This window comes from Triticum aestivum, chromosome 4A (genome assembly GCF_018294505.1).
Source record: "Triticum aestivum cultivar Chinese Spring chromosome 4A, IWGSC CS RefSeq v2.1, whole genome shotgun sequence".
In the NCBI taxonomy this organism is placed as follows: domain Eukaryota; kingdom Viridiplantae; phylum Streptophyta; class Magnoliopsida; order Poales; family Poaceae; genus Triticum; species Triticum aestivum.
The window spans coordinates 733,697,476-733,717,144 of record NC_057803.1 but is presented as its reverse complement, the minus strand read 5'-3'; the positions used below and the strand labels follow the sequence as shown (position 1 = coordinate 733,717,144).

Genomic DNA, 19,669 nt, shown 5'->3' with positions numbered 1-19,669 from the left:
ATCCTCTCACTTCCGAGTTCTATGCCCCCTCATTTCCAAGTCTGACAATAGTAAGTTGTCAATCCTACTAACCCTTAGGAGTTGAATTTGAGCATGAAGTCATACGTTTAGGTCTAATCCTACTAACCCTTAGGTCTAATCTTTAGTCCCGGTTGGAGCCACCAACCAGGACTAAAGGGCATCACACCTTTTAGTACCGGTTGGTGTCTCCAACCGGGACTAAAGGTCTCATTTGAACCTGGACTAATGCCTGCTTGGCGCTCTAGCCGCTCGAACCGGGACTAATGCTCACATTAGTCCCAGTTCGTAATGCTCAAGCTTGGACCAAAGCCTTGTTTTCTACTGGTGGTGGGATGACGAAGGAGATGTGTGCTCAAGTGGTTGTCTTTGTGAGATGGACAGATGGTGCTCAATGCCGGTGTTGGTGATCCAGTGTCACGATTTCCAACGGCGGCCTGGCCTGGCTAAGTCATTGAAGAAGAGGGAGTCGTGATCATGGACTACAGCGAGCTACATCAGGCCCGAACCTGTCGTCAAGTGGCATGGATGCTTTTCTTCAAGTTTTGGTTAGGGAGTTTTCGAGTTTGGTCTGGGGCGGCGAGGCGGCACCGTTGTTCTAGCGTAGAAATAATATTCTCCCGCTCCTTCCATGTTCCATTCGTGTGCTTATCACCAGCGGAGGTGCCTCAGACGGGTCATCCAAAATCTTGTCGGTTTCGGTTCTCGATGGATCCGTTTGGATTATTGAGCCGACTTTTGTGGTCTTTAGAGTTTCTACAGGCTCTTATCGCCGTTTCTACAGACTTCTCCTCGTGTGCATCGATGACTTTTCGGGCACTGCTTCTACAAGCTCCTGGGTTTAAAAAGTTTGCTCCGCCAGGGAAGAGGCCCAAAGGCGGCATTGAGCTATGCTCGCAGCGCATGCACCGCCGATAGATCGATGCAGGAGTAAGAAGACTTCAGCACCCCAAGGATATGAATGTAATTTTATTTTCCGTATGGATGTCTCTGTAAGGACATGTGATCCTTTATAAATGGCCTTAGGCCTTCGGAAAAAAAAACATTTAGCAGGGCTAAGAAAATCAGGGAGGTTTTTTTTTAAACTAAATCAGGGAGGTTTTAATGGCAGCAAGAAATACTAGTACATTATATCTGTATGTATCCATGCATAATAACGGTGAAAAAGAAAGTAATTACTCTGAAATAGATAAGAGGATATTAATTACTCTGGATTATTTTAACCACGTGCCCACAGCGTGCGCCTATATAAACCAAGCGTCAATCCTCGCAACGTCAGAACAAGACCGCTAGCAAGCTCTCAGACAACACAGGCATCACGCGTGCTGTACCACCACCGGTTGGTTCGTTCGCCGGCGGCGGCACCGCGGTGATCAGCGATGGGGGAGTTGGTGTGGGCGGCGCTGGCGGGGGTTCTGGTGCCGCTGGCCGCGGTGGCGCTGGACGCCGCGGTGCGGGCGGCGCACGCGTGGTACTGGACGGCGTCGCTGGGCGCCGGGCGGCGCGGCAGGCTGCCGCCGGGCGACATGGGGTGGCCGCTCGTCGGCGGCATGTGGGCCTTCCTCCGCGCCTTCAAGTCCGGCAGGCCGGACTCCTTCATCGACTCCTTCGCCCGACGGTGAGCACTTTTCCTTTCCTTTCTCATCCGCACCAGCAATGTCCACGCTCCCTCACTCTCCCCCACGTCCCTTGCATGCGCTTTGGCACGGGCCGGGCCCGGTCCTTGGGCCTGGGCTTTGGCCCTCCGCCGACCCGGTCCACCGTAGACCGCGCTGCCACGTGTCGTGACAGAGCATCAAACACTAGTTTTCTTTTTCATTTTGTTTCTGGTTTCAACTTTTTGATTGGTGTCTTAGCATACAAGATACCCTCCTTTAATAATAATGATAATGATAATTAATAATAATAATAACAATAATAATAACCAGTTATTATTATTTATTTTGTTATTTATGGGAACTTAAAAAGTTTGGTTGGTCCTGGAAAGATAAGCCCAACCTTTCTTGCTTTGGAGATGTGTTTGTTTGTCTTGGGCAAAAGTGTGCTTTGGAGGATCTGCTGTTGGTGAATGGATGGATCACATGAACTGCTTTGGGGGCATGCACACATCACAAGATGCTCCTCCCTTTGTGCATGTTCATACATACAAACATACCCATAATATAAGACGTTATTACCGTCAATATATGAGATTTCTTTTGGTCTGTTAAGGCCATGTTGGAAGGCATGTAGCGGCAAAAATCCGTCCTCATCATCAACAACATCTATCTATCTATCGCCCAGTAGCTAGCTAGCATCCCATCTCTTCAGTCAGTGGGATGCTCTCTTCTTTTGCACCCATACCATCTGCTTGTTCTCATCCTCCCTGATGGAAAAGTATATAGGATTCCGAGTTGTCTTGTTCTGAATCCTGATGTATCTGTTTCTGTAATCTAGCACAACCTCCCATCCATCTGGATTAGATTTAACCTGACTCATCCATCAGACGATGCTCGTCAGGCATGCATGCATCCAAAACCCCCTTTCAGCTCGCTTGGATGTTGCAATGTACTACAGTATATGGTTCAGAACTGCAAAACGGAGGATTTTGTCCGCAATTGCTGTCCATTTTGCAGCCTCATTTTCATAGGGTTGATGTACATGTTCCGTTGGTCACCGTTCCGATATGAAATGCATGCTGGCTTGGCACCCACCCACACAAACTGTCCGGCGAATTATCCACCACTTTCTTAACTGTACCAGATTTTTTTTTTCGATAAAGGGCATTTCATTGATTGAAATATCGAGGTGATACAACCGCATCGTAGGAAGAACTTTCTTAACTGTACCGGATGTCTCTTCACAAATCTCTGTTACCACTTTCTTAATTAACAGTAGCAGATGCTTACTGATTCCTTTTTTCTTGTCATTAGTGGGCAGGCCTGCCAAATTTAATCGGGTCTATATGAAAAAATTGTGGTGGCATATTCTCTGATAGAAACTGTAATTCGGTTCTTGAGTGCAGGCCTGAAAAAGGAAATCGGTAGCTGCTTCTTTCTGCCTGCATGTCTATGTTGCTGCTATTTAGAAATATTTATACTTTATTTTTTTGTGATAAAGAGTGTGAATAAAAGGATGATTTGACACTAGAAAAGTAGTTTTTGAGACTTTTTTCCTGTCCAGAAAAATATCGGCAGCAGATTCCTTCCATGGCACAGATGTCTGTTGCTACTTTTTATTAAACTGTACCTGATGTAGATATGCCCTGCTTGCTAATATTTTGCTCTGTCATCTAATGATAGTAGAACAAATTTGGTCGGCATCAGACATTGTAGTGAACAAAAAAACTACTAGTAGTAAGTATATTCTGCTAGTAGGCAGTATTTCAATTCCATAGTGCAGGAAATTTGATAAAATAAGTAACCTAGTGATTTGGTGCTAGCTTCTTTTAGCCTACATTTTCTTCTTCAGACAGCCACTTTGATGATTGCATTCTTCAGAGATTGATTCTCTCTGTTTATTTTATCTTTTGCAACAAAGCAAATCAAAATTTGATTCATTACACGAGCAGAAAAAAATGTTTGTGTTCATAAAAATTAATGGAGATGATGACAGGAATCCATGGCAGGACAATAGCATTGAGCTGAATTTGCATTTCCATGGCAGGTTCCGGCGGGCCGGGCTGTACAGGGCGTTCATGTTCAGCAGCCCCACGATCTTGGTGACGACGCCGGAGGCGTGCAAGCAGGTGCTCATGGACGACGACACCTTCGTCACCGGGTGGCCCAAGGCGACCGTCGCGCTCATCGGGCCCAAGTCCTTCGTCAACATGGGCTACGACGAGCACCGCCGGCTGCGCAAGCTCACGGCGGCGCCCATCAACGGCTTCGACGCGCTCACCTCCTACCTGGGCTTCATCGACGAGACCGTGGTGACCACGCTCCGGGGCTGGGCGGACCGGGGCTCCGACGGCCACTTCGAGTTCCTCACGGAGCTGCGGCGCATGACGTTCCGGATCATCGTGCAGATCTTCATGGGCGGCGCCGACGAGCGCACGGCGGCCGAGCTGGAGCGCACCTACACGGAGCTCAACTACGGCATGCGCGCCATGGCCATCGACCTGCCCGGCTTCGCCTACCACAAGGCCATCCGCGCGCGCCGCAGGCTCGTGGCGGCGCTGCAGCGCGTGCTGGACGAGCGGCGGGCCAGGGGCTGCAGGAAGACCGCCGGGGTGGACATGATGGACCGGCTGATCGCCGCGGAGGACGAGGGCGGGCGGCGGCTGCAGGACGACGAGATCATCGACGTGCTCGTCATGTACCTCAACGCCGGCCACGAGTCCTCCGGCCACATCACCATGTGGGCCACCGTGTTCCTGCAGGAGAACCCCGAAATCCTCGCCAGGGCAAAGGTACCTTGGATGCAAGCTCTTCACAGCTCCATTGACTGATCTCCTCATGAAGAGGTTGATGAATCTTCTTCATCTTGTTGTTGTTGTCCAGGCGGAGCAGGAGGCGATCATGAGGAGCATACCGCCGGGGCAGAAGGGGCTCACCCTCCGGGACTTCAGGAAGATGGAGTACCTCTCACAGGTAACAACATTCCTCTCCATACACTCTGCCACTCCTGAAATTTCCTTCATTCACTCACTCACTCACTCACTTATGTCTGATGAACAATGCTCCTCTGCTACCTGAAATCAAAAGCAAACAATGTGCTCATCTTCTGAAAGAAACATGATGCTTTCTCGCAGGTGGTCGACGAGACGCTGCGCTTCGTCAACATCTCCTTCGTGTCGTTCCGCCAGGCGACCCGCGACGTCTCCGTCAACGGTGCGCTCTACTCTATAGATAGATCAATCCACCGTCATACACACATCCCGAGTTCATCCTCAATGCATCATAGTATTTGAGTTTCATGGTCGACTGAACCTCTCTGTAACCTGACACGAACAAAATCTTCAGGCTATCTGATACCCAAGGGGTGGAAGGTGCAACTCTGGTACAGGAGCGTGCACATGGACCCTCAGGTGTACCCTCACCCCAACAAGTTCGACCCTTCAAGATGGGAGGTTGGTGACATTCTTCAGCACTGAACTTCTGAACGAAATCTGCATTTCCTCACAGCTTGAAGTGATTGCTTTATTTTTCCTTTATTCTCAGGGCCCGCCGCCGAGGGCCGGGACGTTCCTGCCGTTCGGGCTCGGCACGAGGCTGTGCCCGGGCAACGATCTCGCCAAGCTCGAGATCTCTGTCTTCCTCCACCATTTCCTCCTTGGCTACAAGTAAGCTGCCAGTCCACCACTGCACTGTCAACTGTTCCTGCAACATTGCAATGCAGCAGCTGCAACCAACGGTGACTCTGTGTTAACATTCATTTTGATCTCACTGCCAAAAAAAATTAAATTTGATTTTGTATCTGAATGCAGGCTGACAAGGAAAAATCCGAACTGCCGGGTGAGGTACCTGCCGCACCCCCGGCCGGTGGACAACTGTCTGGCCAAGATCACCAGAGTCTCATCCTCCCATTGATGGTGATGAAAACAGAGAATCCAAAACCCTAGACGGCGTCGCCGAGAAGCGCCAAATTCAGGAGAACTCATATGTCCAAATAAAATAAATAAATCGCGAGGAATCGTTGTCGCGATGAGTCAAAGTTGCCATCGTTCCTTGTTTTTAGCTCTGTCCTAGGACTCAGACATGTTATGCTGAAAAAGACATTTATGTCGAAACAAAAATATCAATAGTGTTGGCGCCAAATTAATTTTGCACCGAAACCTTGGGTGACTTGGCACGCCGAATGGTCGCTACCAAGCCCAACTATTATTCAATTAACTAAAACATAGTACGGTATAAATACTTGAAAAGGCCGGAATCTCAGCATGGAAGGAAGAGCACTGATGCCTCACCATCACCTGGATGGCACTCCTGATAAGTTAACTTTCCAATTACAACTTGAAAGAGAACAATATCTAAAAAGGCACAGAGCTTGCAAAACGAAAAAAGTATTAAAAGTGGTTTGTCATGAGCATCGATGCCTCAGCATCAGCTGCAACATTATTAAGGCAAAGTCATGTGTACTGCATGTATTCTTTGCAAACCAAAAATAAAATAGATATGTGCAAATTGGGAAAAGACGAGTGAGATGTGCAAAGCAGACGCGACTGACGTGGCTTTAGTCTTTAGGACATGTACATTCATTGACAACCTAAATGGCATCGCCAATTTTAGGAGAATCCATCTTGCGTGAGAACAGAATAAAAATGTAATAAATTGCAAGTTGTCATTGTCATCGACTAATCACAGTCATTTCTTGTTTTTTTGTTCCGTCCTAGGGCTCAGAACATTCTGAATTCTGGGTTATGTGAAAAGGATGTCTGCTTGGAGACAAAAACATCGATGGCAACTTGATTTGTCGACTCGCCAAACTAACTTTATGCCGAAACTTTGGTCGACTCACCACATGGATTGGCGGTCATCGGATGCAATTATACGACTAATTAAAAGATAATATCATGTAATATAATACCCGAAAAGGCGAGAATCCAAGCATCACTTATGCCTCACCATGAGCAAGATGGTGCTCCTGATAAGCTATTTTTTAATTACAACTTACACTCCCCCGCAAAAAAAACTTACACGAAAAATTTCTATAATAAAAAGGAAAGCTTGCTACAGAAAAAGAAAAAGAAAGTTGTTTATAATGAGCATCTATGCCTCACTTTAAGCTGCAATATTACAATGGCGAAGTCATATGGGCTGCATGTATCTTTTGGAATGAAAAAGGAAGAAAAATGATGAAATTGAATCCCTAAACTCTATATCTCATCGTCGATCCAACAAAATAAATAAAATCACGAGGTTTCGTTGCCGTTTATGACCCAAAGTGTTTAATGTTCTGTCCTATGACCCTGAATTGCCTGAATTCTAGGTTATGCAGAAAGAGACATCTGCACAAAACCAAAAATCTCGATAGTGATTTGATACGTCAACAAATGCTTGGTTTGGCACATAGGTTGGCGGTTCTCTAGTTAGGTTATTCTACTGTTAATTAAATTACTCCCTTCATCCCAAAATTCTTGTCTTAGATTTCTCTACATATGGATGTATCTATTCACATTTTAGTGTTAGATACATCCGTATCTAGATAAATCTAAAACAAGAATTTTGGGACGGAGGAAGTATATTACTATATAAAATACAAAAAAAAGGCGACAATCCAAACAATTGAAAGAAATAGATATCCCTGCCGACGGTGATTGATGCCTTGCCGTCAGCTTGTTTTCTAATTACAACTTGCAAAGGAAAAGAAAAACCGAAAGAAAGAGGAGAATTTGCAAGATAAAAGGGTTTTTTTTTCGATGAGCATTGATGCCTCACTCACTATCATGTACACCATTATTAAAGCAAAGTCATATGCATGTGTTGGGAGTACTCTCTAGAACTATAACTTGGGACCCCTTTACTGTTGATATCGTAGACATATTTGACATATGTATAGGCAAAATGTTACCAATAAAGACAAAAAAAATGGAGAGGCCGGGGTACACCCCCATTGTAAAAAAACCACTAAAAAGCATTCAAAACTAAATAAGTACATATGTATATATTACCATGAAATTTTCTCCTAAATGGGACGCAACCCCAAAACCTCGTAGATAATAGTTTTGCAGCATCAAAAACATGACATTGATCATCAAGTTAAATAAACAGGTTTATAAAGAATTCAACACAATTTACTGGTTAATCCTGCTTGAGTAGACATTGTCCAATTCGCGTGAGATCTAGATCCTGCAACAGACTAGTTGTTGCGGTAGGGAAAATTGCAACAACGGCTCAGTTGCAAAACCAGATTGCTCCCCAAACCATTCGATCAAGATAGATCTGACGGCCATGAAGGCGATGGACGCATTGTTATCAGCCGGCTGATAGCAAACATTTCCCATACTTAATTTACGCATGGCTTATATCCCCTTTTCCCATTTGCTCACGACTTGGCCCCTCTAACCAAGGCAATTGTCGCGGTCAACTAATCAATTTCATCGGCATAACTGCTATTACCTTCCTATGACTTTCCACCCTCTTCTAGGCCAAAAAGCCAGAGGCCTTTCTATATTTCGTATATCTTATACTTCAACCTCTTCACGTTCTATATCCATTTTTGACGGCAGAGGGGAAAATTTAAGCGCCCTTCGAAATTAGAAGTAAATCTAAGTAGTGGGATCCAGTTAGGGGGCATAAAAGTAAATGGCCCATGTATTTTTATTCCTCACCAAAACAAAACAAGGGAAGATCCTACACGGCCTCAATTTGTCGACACACCTAAATTAATTTTGCGCTTACAATTTGGTTACTTAGTCGGCGCATATATAATATTACTCAAAAAGCAGGAATCAACGGAACAACTAGTGGTTGGATGGTTAGGAGGATAGTGGTATCTTCGGTCCATCAGGGTTCAAGTCTTAGACTTCACATTGGTGCTCGCATTTTGTTAGATTTATTTCACGCTTCCCTAGCGATGCACGCTCAGTGAGAGGAGACGTTCTTGTCGACTATGAGACACCTGTGGTGACTTCGTCAATCTCAATATGCTATGACGGCTCGGTCTCTCGAAGATACTCATGGTGGTAAGGTGTGCGTCCGTGCGTTTATATGGCTAAGTGTGTGCTTGTGTATTTGAGCGACTTCGATTATACCATGTTCTAAAAAAACGAGAATCAACTACAACTTGGAAGAGAAAGTTGTCTCAAAAGGGTTTTGTGATGCCGCTAGTGACTGAATAAAGTGATTGAGCAAATGGCTTTCTAGTCTAAGCTATAGCAGAGGTAACACGGAAGCGTGCAATCACGTGGCTGATTATGCCGACTGACGTGGCCAGGATACGTACACGCAGGCTTCGATTCGAGCACCTGATCGAGCAGGGCAAGTGACACGTCGCGTCAGCGTCGTGACGACGCCAGGCGTTGCAAAAAGTTATACGCCCATCTGGCCTGCCACGTGCCCTGTTTGTCTCTAGCTTTATCGTCCTGTGTACAAAACTTACATGTCACTCAAAGCATTTGTAGACAAAAAACGGTTCGATTTGTTGTATCAGGCAAGTGACTCACCAATTTAATTTTTGTTGCCAAATTTAGAGTGCTCACCATGCATGCCATGTGGCGAGTGACTCACTCAGTTGATTTTATTTATCTTAGGACAAAAAATGGTAGTAGTAGTAGTATTCGGAACGTCTAAAGAAAGACAATGCGTAGAAATCGGCTAAAAACCCATTTATCAACTGGTTATTAGTAAAAACTGACATAAAACGGGTTTTCCTAGAAATTGGCTAAAAACCAGTTTTCTATAATCCCATCGCTAATCTTCACTATCCAACCAACGTCTAAAAGAAATAGATTTCGGCAGTTAAGTTTTGGTACATAAGTTTTCTCTCGGGAACCAACCATATAAAAAGAAATCAAAAAGTTATCCACTTCTCCCACTTGATTCTTGACTCCGCCCCTCTAATTAAGGCGATTGTCACTGCCACGTGATCATTTTCATCGGCATAACTGCTAGTATCTTCTACGACCCTCCAACCTCTTCCAGTCCAAACAGCGGGAGCCCTCCTTGTATTGCCATATGTCTTGACCTCCAACCTCTTCGCATTTCTATCCATCTTCGATTATGTGTTCCGCGAAAGGGGGCTCATGGACCTATGCGGCCACGACGAAGAGAAAGGAGAAACATCAACGAGGGGTCACGCGAATGCGTTGAGATGGTCACGAGAGAGGTAGCGCGACAATGCCAACCATGCGAGGCCATCTAAGAGCCCATGGCCATGTAATGCCATACTTATAGTTTTGGCGTTCTGCGTCAATGCCTAGATTGGATCCGCCTGTCCATAGGGACATTCAACTACACAGACGCACCGAGGCGGTCACGAGAGAGGTAGCGAAGATGACACCTAGACGAGCATCTAAAGAGCTGCATCAGGACGTGCAACGACAAAACGGCAGATCCGGTCGCCCATTCGGTCTGCCGACATCCAGATTGGCTTGTGAGAACATGGGAATTGTCATGCTTATGAAATTACCACAATATCGGTCACACAACATTAGAGAATATGAGGGACAATGATCCAACTAATAAAATAAAAGGTTGCCTCAATGTTCATTTCGATGAAGAAAAGAAAGTGAAAAGCATGCCCGCAAACATGATAATTTCCTTTTTGCAGGGTCACGAGGATAACAACAACTTGCCAAACGAAAAGCCTTGAGGAGGTTGGGCTCAATCCTCTCGATCTCAACCGTTGATTATGATCAACGGATGGGATGAAGCCACGTCCCTTCTTCTTCCCCATATCTCCGTCCCTGTCTCATAGAGAGCAGGGCAGAGCAACAGCATATACTACTCCTACTCATCAGAGCTCCAGCAGCTCCCGCCGCCGCCGGCTTCGCATCTCCGGCGCCACCGCCGCCGCCGCCGTCCTCCTCCGTCGTAGGATCCTCCGAGCTCGTGCGCCCCTCTAGGCCTGCCTGGTCCTCGCCGAATCTCCTGCCAGGTACTGCCCCATGCCGAGCACGGAGATTTCTTGGCCGTGCTGCCCCTCTCTAGTTCGCCGGCTTGGAGTTCAGATCCGCCAGGGCTCCGGATTGGTTTTTATCTCGCTGCGCTGGTGGCGAACCCTAGCCTGGTGGCCTGGATTGGGTTATCCCGGGAGATCAGTCTCGCTCTGCTGATTTCTTTGCTCGCTCTCGGCGATCTACTCCGAATTAGATCTCGATGGGATGGATGGGTACTCCAATCCAGTCCAGTCCATCCGAACCCAATCCATCCGATTCGTTGCGGCTTGGATTGGTCTGTGGAAGCACCAATTGCTAGCTGATTCCGGTCTCCAGAGGATACTCTACTTGGGTTCAGTTCAACTGAATGTGTTCTGCCGTAGGTCTAGGATAAGAGGGATCCTTCTTGATCTGATGAGGGCGGCACCGCGGGGAAAAGGGGGCGATGATTCCGGACACAGAACAGGGGTTGTACAAGGGGAATGAACATTTATTCTTGAAACAATTTGGCTGTGTCTTGGAAGGGAGCATATGCAGTTAGTGTAGTATATGATAGCATCAAGCTTCAGGATTGGACGCGGTCTTCCGTGTTGCCGTCTAGCGGTAGCGTGCATGGTAACATTAGAATGGAATTTTGTAACTAGCGGCGCTGTTCGATAGCGTGCCGACCTGACGGCGTTGCTTGATTTTAGCTCGTCCGTGCAATCGTGGATTCTAGCGTGACGTGATCTGTGTTTGTCGACAGGTGCCGAATGGAGGAGGTTGTCCCTGCTTCAGCTAATAGCCAAACTCCGACTGGTGATGCCGCGGCAGATCAGCCTATCAATGTGTACGTGTGGGACTTGGATGAAACACTTATTCTGCTCAAGTCCCTGCTAGATGGGTCGTTTGCCGGGCATTTTGAAGGCCTCAAGGACCATGAAAAAGGTACTGAAATAGGCAAGCGCTGGGAGAACATCATTCTTGAACTCTGCGATGAGCACTTCTTCTATGAGGAGGTCAGTCAGACACCTCAAATCTTGTCTGCTCACAGCTTACTAGAGCAATGCGTTTCTGTATGCACGTCATTGTGCCTAAAATACCAAAACTGTACTGTGTTTCTTCTTTTGATGTTATGGACAGGCCATCTGGCTGCACATTTTACAATGTGTGTCCATGTTATATGTCATTGCTATCTACTGATAGTCTTGTTCTCTCATGTATGCAGATTGAGAACTACAATCAACCCTATCTCAGTTCTTTACATGAGTATGATGATGGAAAAGACTTGACAAAATATGACTTTGAGGCCGACTGCTTTAGTTCTCCTTTTGATGATGCGAATAAAAGGAAGCTTGCCTACAGGCATCGTGCTATTGGAGACAAGTATGCAAAGGTGTCACAATAATTAATTTATCTCACTCTATTTCCTTCAACTTTTGTTAAATGATTAAGCAGTGTTGTTGCATTTAGAAGTGACCTTCTACGTATGCTGACATCCAGTGTCCGTATTACTCGTAAAAACTATAATATTTCATTCCGTTTCATGAAATGACTGAACAACTCATATAACATGATGAGTGAATTCATATAGTAGCAGTCTCTATTTTCTGTAGCAACGACTTCTTTTGTAGCACGAGACATCCAATTTGTGCCTGGCCTTAATTTTCGACGGTGTATAAAAAGTGGTAGTGCTATGTTAGCCAATTCAGTATGCAAACCTTTTGTCGGTACAACTTCTTTGACATGCATATCCTGATCTTGTAACACAAGAGATCCAGTTTTGTTTAGAGATGTCAAGATCTTTTCCTTATGAGCATCCACATCGCGTAGTAGTCTACTAAACATCTGGTTATTTCTGCAAGAGCTTTACATTAAGCACTCACCGTATTTAAATAGTTACCATAGTTTCCTTTTCCTTTTTTGGCTTTGTGTGAGGGTGGGGGTGGTCTTGTATCATGGTGATGGGGAATGTCAGGAAAGTGTCTGTTCTGTAAATTACGGTCAGGCAGCTGAACTGCAGTAGGTATATGACTTTAAGTAGACACCAGAACAATGGTAAGATGCCCCTTCTGCAGTGATTCACCAGCAGTTTGTGTTTCATTGCAAGCACTTTTGTACAGAGGTTTAGATCTTAGCAGTTAGCAAAAAACTTAGTTAAGAAATGGTTAGTAAATATGAGGTCTTGTAAGTTCTGTACTGGATATTTTCAAATCATCGTAACTGAATAAATACTTCCTGCCATCATTTGGTGTTGGAAAGCTCCTCAGCTTCTGTTTAGTTGCTACTGTTGGACTTATGATTGCTGCAGTCATTAGTATCTGCATTCTAATATTTCTGTTAGTGTCATGTTTGAACCACTAAGCTCAGCTGCTTTTTTGCTTCTTCAGGGTTTGCAAAAAATTCTGGACCACCGCATGTTCAAAGTCTGGAGTGATTTGTATAGTTCAACAGACAAATATACTGATGGTTGGCTTTCTTCAGGTATTCTGATTCATACTAATTTGGGGGAATTCTTTTACTAATGATAATGTATCATATTCAATCAAGAGATAATTCTGATATTTCGTTTGTGATTGGTCACAATAGGTTGTGGCCATCCATTGGGGCTATAAGTATTTATTTCCAAAAGTCGGCTAGTGCCTAATAAAACTCCTTAATGCAAATTATGTAATCCAAGATAATAATTGTAATATCGAATCAAGAGACTGTTGAATTTTCTACTTTCAGCAAGTGGAAAAGAAGAGGGTGCTTTCAGTTTCTTGGTGCACTAGATTATGCTATGATCATGCTATACATGTTACCACCAAGAGAATACATTACGTAATGAATAATATGTTACAATCTAGAATTTTCCTTTTTGGGTTTCCGTATGTACCCCTGGTTTAAGAAGTGGGGGAAATATGTTCAAGTGATGTTATCCTTTGATAGCATTCTTGTGAACTTTAATAACCTTTTTGTGCACTGAAATTGTTTGTCTACTCTAAAAAAACTGAATTACATGTACAATCTAAGCTTACTATTGGTTCAATTTTGTATGCTTGAATACTCAATACTGTTCTGTATGCTTGAATACTCAACACCGTTCCCCTGCTATGCAGCTCATAAGTTGCTGGAAGAAGCGCTGGGTAAATCAACACCTGAGCCTGCTGTCAAATCTTCAAGTATCAATTGCATAGTGACTTCAGGGTCCCTGGTTCCGAGCATTGCCAAATGTTTGCTGTATCGCCTGGACGACGTGGTATCATCTGATAATGGTTCGCCTCTAATGTTGTCGCAACTGTTGTTTGACCGCTTCATCTGTGTTTGCATATTGCAGGCTGTGAATCTGTTACCTGAAATATACTAATGGCAACAAATTGTCTCCTTGCTTGAGCAGTTTACAGCTCGTGGGAATCGGGGAAGCTGCAGTGCTTCAAGTGGATCAAGGAACGGCACGGCGGCCCGAACGTCCGCTTCTGCGCGGTTGGAGACGGCCCCGAGGAGCGCAGCGCAGCTTCCATAATGAAATGGCCGTTCGTCAAGATCGAGATCCGCCCAGATGCTCCTCACAGGTTCCCCGGCCTGAGCCTGTCAACGATCCACGGCATCATGGATGCTGTGTACCAGTCATCGGGCAAAGACGGTTGACTTCTGATCCGCGGTGTAGATGTCTTGAGGCATCGATCGCCAAAAGGAGGAGGCCAGTGAGGTGATAGTTCAATGGAACCGCATAGTGGAGATACCATATATATAGGAGGCATATTGCCCTCCCTGCCTGGAGGATCCGGAGACGCCTGTGAGATAAATAAAGAGCGCCCCACCATATAGTTTGATCCGTTCCGGCATGTTTGAATCGAATTCTGCCAGTGTTGGCCCATCTTTACTGTCATCTTGGGAATCATCTGCTGTTGTAAGTCGTAACTGGTTGGTTGGTTGTTGTCGAAAGTCTGTATCTTTGTGCTTTGGCATCTCAGAGTTGATGGTGTACATGGGAAATCTGGTTGAGCGAAAAGTCCATTTAGCCCCCTGAATTGCCGAATCCTTTACTACCTCTTTGGTTTGCAGGCAGTTTTTTTTTTTTTACAGTTTGTTGCTGACTGTTTCTGAAATCTACGTGGCACATGTCTGGAGTCAGACCTTTTATTTTCCGAATGATAAGTGCCACGCGTGTGACACGAAGTAACACCGTCTTGATGTTTTCTAGAACTAAAATTGCCATCCGACACCTCCCTCCCCCCCCAAAGAAAAACCGAAACTTGCCATCCAAACAGAAAGTTGCCATGCTTCACAAGTAAAGTTGCCATCCTAAGGTAACTAAACTTGTCATCAAAAAAATGTCAGGGAAGGTAACTAAACTTGTCATCAGAAAACGGTAGGGCGGAATTACTTCATGCCACAGGTATGGCACTTATCAAGGTCTGGAGTTGGGTTTTTCTATTTTCCTAAGTCAGACTTGGGCAGATCCATGTTACAAATACTCCTCGGTTACTGTTTTCCCATGAAACGAACACTAGAGCCTACTAACAAATATTGAAGAGATCTTATACAAAGGAAACCGGCAAACAAACACTGAAGAAGCAACAACAATGTGTCTAAATCGATCTTAAAACAAAACGACAACCTCTTGCAGTTGAGATCTGGAAGAAAATTGTTTTTATCACGATGAAAAAGTGATGGTTTCCCCTGACGCATTGATTAGTATCTTATAGGTATCCATGATGAAGAGGTGTTGCTTCAATAAATCTATGGGAGTTCGACATGTATTAATACATGAAGATATGAAAATGAGCATCCGTCATATTTGTGACTAGAAAAGGCAATAATACGAGGATATCCAAAATGAGAACCGACATATATATTTGTGCATACCTAAACAATATTCATTTTGATATCTATGTTCAAGCTGTATGCTACATTTATGAATCACCAACACATCCGCGCAAGCAAAAGCATAAGACGAACATTGATCATTTCGAAATCCTTATCAAGTTGTGTTGCATTAGCACACAACTATGCATTAATATCACAAGATACAATGTGAGCATCGAAATATCAACATATCTCTGCATTAAGTGTACACTAATCAATTGGATATCCACTGCCAAACTGAACTGTATAAATACCTATGTATATCACCTCAATCCATCCAACCATTCATCCATTTCTGCCTTAGGCATCGGTCTCTATCCATTTATCCCCACCACTCCCAGCCAATTCAAGGCTTCTCGCAGGCCTTGCGGCAATGGCAACATCACATATGATCACCATCGTCTTCTCCGCCATCGTCTTCATGCTTCTTTCCCCGGCCATCGCTGCTCAGAGCAGCGGCGACGTCGGTGGCAAGAAGCCCAAGCCGAACGACTTCATGGTGGAAGCGTGCAAGAACGCCTCGGCCAACTCCCTCGTATACGACGAAGGGTCCAACAACGTGACCCAGGAATTCTGCATCTCGACCCTCCGGTCCGACAACCGGAGCGCGGACGCCAAGAACCTCCGCGACCTGGCGCTCATCCCGGTCGACATCCTCAAGGAGCGCGTCGTCATCGCCGGCGGCAACGTCAAGGAGATGCTGCACAAGACCAAGAACAGCACGTCGCCGATGGCGCGCAATCTCAGAATCTGCGAGCTGGGGTACGGCGCCACCGTGGGCATGTTGAACTTATGCGGCACCTTCCTGAGGGACTACGAGGGCGACAACACAAGCGAGGACTATGACGGGCCGCTATCTTTCGAGCTATACGACTGCGTCGACGACCTGAACGTCTGCGACTACTGTGGCCGCGACACGCTTCTTCGTATGCCGGGCGCAGAGGCGCTGGTCAGGGAGAAGGATGAAGTGCACATGCTGATCAATCTCGGCATGGCCTTGCTATCGCCGTATAGATTGGAGAAATGTTGATTTCACAATATGTTTTTTCAAGATATTAATGCTGCAGCAGCAATACTACTTTCATTTGGAATAATAATATTAATGTTGCCTTGACATTAGTTTGGCCTTTGTTTTGACTTATACGGTGTACGTGCATGCTGCATGCATCGTTGTGAACATGGCGGCGCCATGTTCACAACAAAGGCCAAAACTAATGTCAAGGCAACAACAACTTAATTAAGATGATTCACGCAAACAGCACGGCAAAACACGCTGCTCGCCCCTCCCTTCGTCCGACTCCACCTTTCTTTCGTCGCTTCTTCCACACCCGGTCTTTTTCGTCGAGCCGTTCACTCCCCCGGTTTTTTGGTCCACGCCTTCATGTAAATTAAGTTGTCCCACCACTAGTAAAGTAATGATTGAATCATCTTAATTTTCATTCATTTGTCCACACTGCCATTTAATCATCATAATTTACATTCCTTTGTTAACCCTATCACGAATCTCTTCTTTGGTAATCTTTTCTTTGTGCGGACGTCCTACTAATACAACTTGGTCACATTGGATTCATCCACTTGAATCTAATCCACATTTTTTTTCATTCGATGATATAATGACTCATCATAATCATAGTAACTCATCATCATCATCATCATCATCATCATAATACATAACTCATCACGATCATCATCATCATAATACATAACTCGTCATGATCATCATCAGTCATAACAACTCATGCATCATCATAACAACTCCTCATAATCATCATCATCATCATAGTAATAATCAACACTAGCTAATTGTTCTTACTACCTAGGACCTAGTCCTCTCTCCTAGGTAAAATAACATAAAACAGGGAAACCGGTGCATCTCCAAAATGGAGAATGAAGATCAACCTGTCGCCAACCTCTGGCTTGTTCACACGCATGTTGTCTCCAATTGGTTGCGTGCGCGCATTCGTTTGTTTGCTCCATTCTTTGATATTGAGCCTTGCATCTTTCAAAGAAATAGAGTATGCACTATGGTAAGCCGTCAGCGGAAACGGTCGTAAGCTAACCATATACATATGACCTTCGGTAAGCATCATGTTAGACACAACCTCCCTCGGGAGCTTCTATTGAACAACACACAATAGTAACATATATAGTTAGCAAATGTTGTTTACTTAAGAAGAATGTATGCAATGAAGTTACCATCATTAACAAAATCATACCATGGTTTTGGCAACGAAGTTACCATCCTGCAACTCATGGACTAGCGGCACGTATCCACTCAAATTTTGGCCGATAAAGTGATTGGTCTTAAAGGCCTCAACATCATCTATAAATGAGATAAGAGAACCTTTCTCCTCACAATTAAGCTCGGAGCCATAGCTGTAGTATGTCCTGTCTACAACTTTCCGAGTATTTCTTGATGATAAGAAATAAGCTGACAATTATAAATAAACAAGTTTAGTAGCGATGAACACCTAATATTTTTAAATAAACAATTTAAATTACTTAACTTAACAAATTAGTTTGACAAACTCACATTTAGGAAAAACTGGAGGCATATCCAAATCCACCAAGATGTCGATATTATTTTCAATATCATCATCTTCAAGACGAATATCAAATATTATTTGCATATTCTCCTCAAATCCATATGCCTTGCTGATGACCCTCAAGTATAGGGGATCTATCGTAGTCCTTTCGATAAGTAAGAGTGTCGAACGCAACGAGGAGCGGAAGGAAATGACGAGCGGTTTTCAGCAAGGTATTTTTTGCAGGCACTGAAATTATCGGTAACAGATAGTTTTGTGATAAGATAATTCGTAACAGGTAAGAAGTAACAAGTGTAACAAAGGTGCAACAAGGTGGCCCAATCCTTTTTATAGCGAAAGACAAGCCTGGATGAACTCTTATATAAAGCAAAGCATTCCCGAGGACACATGGGAATTATCGTCAAGCTTGTTTTCATCATGCTCATATGATTCGTGTTCGTTACTTTGGTAATTTGATATGTGGGTGGACCAGTGCTTGGGTGCTGTCCTTACTTGGACAAGCCTCCCACTTATGATTAACCCCTCTCGCAAGCATCCACAACTATGAAAGATGAATTAAGATAAATCTAACCATAGCATGAAGCATGTGGATCCAAATCAGCCCCTTATGAAGCAACGCATAAACTAGGGTTTAAACTTCTGTCACTCTATCAACCCGTCATCTACTTATTACTTCCCAATGCCTTCCCCTAGGACCAAATCTGAAGGAAATATGCCCTAGAGGCAATAATAAAGTTGTTATTTATATAGTTCCTTATACCATGATAAATGTTTATTATTCATGCTAGAATTGTATTAACCGGAAACTTAGTACATGCGTGAATACATAGACAAATAGAGTGTCACTAGTATGCCTCTACTTGACTAGCTCGTTAATCAAAGATGGTTAAGTTTCCTAGCCATAGACATGAGTTGTCATTTGATAAACGAGATCACATCATTAGGGAATGATGTGATTGACTTGACCCATTCTGTTAGCTTAACACTTGATCGTTTAGTATATTGCTATTGCTTTCTTCATGACTTATACATGTTCCTATGACTATGAGATTATGCAACTCCTGAATACCAGAGGAACACTTTGTGTGCTACCAAACGTCACAATATAACTGGGTGATTATAAAGGTGCTCTATAGGTGTATCCAATGGTGTTTGTTGAGTTGGCATAGATCAAGATTAGGATTTGTCACTCCGATTGTCGGAGAGGTATCTCTGGGCCCTCTCGGTAATGCACATCACTATAAGCCTTGCAAGCAATGTGACTAATGAGTTAGTTACGGGATGATGCATTACAGAACGAGTAAAGAGACTTGCCGGTAACGAGATTGAACTAGGTATTTGATACGTCTCCGTTGTATCTACTTTTCCAAACACTTTTGCCCTTGTTTTGGACTCTAACTTGCATGATTTGAATGGAACTAACCCGGACTGACGTTGTTTTCAGCAGAACTGCCATCGTGTTATTTTTGTGCAGAAATAAAAGTTCTCGGAATGACCTGAAAATCCACGGAGCAACTTTTCAGAATTAATAAAAAATACTGGCGAAAGAATCAGCACCAGGGGGCCCACACCCTGTCCACGAGGGTGGGAGGCGCGCCCCCTGCCTCGTGGTCCCCCGGACGTCCACCGACCTCAACTCCAACTCCATATATTTGCTTTCGCAGAGAAAAAATCAGAGAGAAAGTTTCATCGCGTTTTACGATACGGAGCCTCCGCCAAGCCCTAATCTCTCTCGGGGGGGCTGATCTGGAGTCCG

General features: G+C 44.5%; 2 protein-coding genes across 2 annotated transcripts; both read left to right on the top strand.

Annotated features, from left to right (window-relative positions):
• Positions 1 to 1,302: 1,302 nt before the first annotated feature.
• On the top strand, positions 1,303 to 5,756 carry LOC123088429 (ent-kaurenoic acid oxidase 1). Its single transcript, XM_044510640.1, has 7 exons — positions 1,303 to 1,636; positions 3,664 to 4,408; positions 4,500 to 4,589; positions 4,751 to 4,829; positions 4,962 to 5,068; positions 5,160 to 5,281; positions 5,426 to 5,756. Exons 1-7 carry the CDS (start codon positions 1,398 to 1,400, stop codon positions 5,526 to 5,528), a joined length of 1,485 nt encoding a protein of 494 aa, XP_044366575.1. The 5' UTR covers positions 1,303 to 1,397; the 3' UTR covers positions 5,529 to 5,756.
• A 4,496-nt stretch (positions 5,757 to 10,252) lies between these two features.
• Positions 10,253 to 14,529, top strand: LOC123088430 (eyes absent homolog). Its single transcript, XM_044510641.1, has 6 exons — positions 10,253 to 10,536; positions 11,283 to 11,535; positions 11,745 to 11,912; positions 12,907 to 13,000; positions 13,618 to 13,773; positions 13,896 to 14,529. Exons 2-6 carry the CDS (start codon positions 11,290 to 11,292, stop codon positions 14,144 to 14,146), a joined length of 915 nt encoding a protein of 304 aa, XP_044366576.1. The 5' UTR covers positions 10,253 to 10,536; positions 11,283 to 11,289; the 3' UTR covers positions 14,147 to 14,529.
• The last annotated feature ends 5,140 nt before the right edge of the window (positions 14,530 to 19,669 follow it).

What these genes read in the sequence shown, in the direction of transcription:
- LOC123088430 (XM_044510641.1), top strand. Translation starts at nt 11,290, where the DNA reads ATGGAGGAGGTTGTCCCTGCTTCAGCTAATAGCCAAACTCCGACTGGT. An exon ending in TTGGAGACAAGTATGCAAAG is followed by an intron (nt 11,913 to 12,906) that starts GTGTCACAATAA and finishes TTGCTTCTTCAG; the next exon opens with GGTTTGCAAAAAATTCTGGA. An exon ending in TGATGGTTGGCTTTCTTCAG is followed by an intron (nt 13,001 to 13,617) that starts GTATTCTGATTC and finishes CCTGCTATGCAG; the next exon opens with CTCATAAGTTGCTGGAAGAA.
- LOC123088429 (XM_044510640.1), top strand. Translation starts at nt 1,398, where the DNA reads ATGGGGGAGTTGGTGTGGGCGGCGCTGGCGGGGGTTCTGGTGCCGCTG. An exon ending in CCGCGACGTCTCCGTCAACG is followed by an intron (nt 4,830 to 4,961) that starts GTGCGCTCTACT and finishes CAAAATCTTCAG; the next exon opens with GCTATCTGATACCCAAGGGG. An exon ending in TCGACCCTTCAAGATGGGAG is followed by an intron (nt 5,069 to 5,159) that starts GTTGGTGACATT and finishes CTTTATTCTCAG; the next exon opens with GGCCCGCCGCCGAGGGCCGG.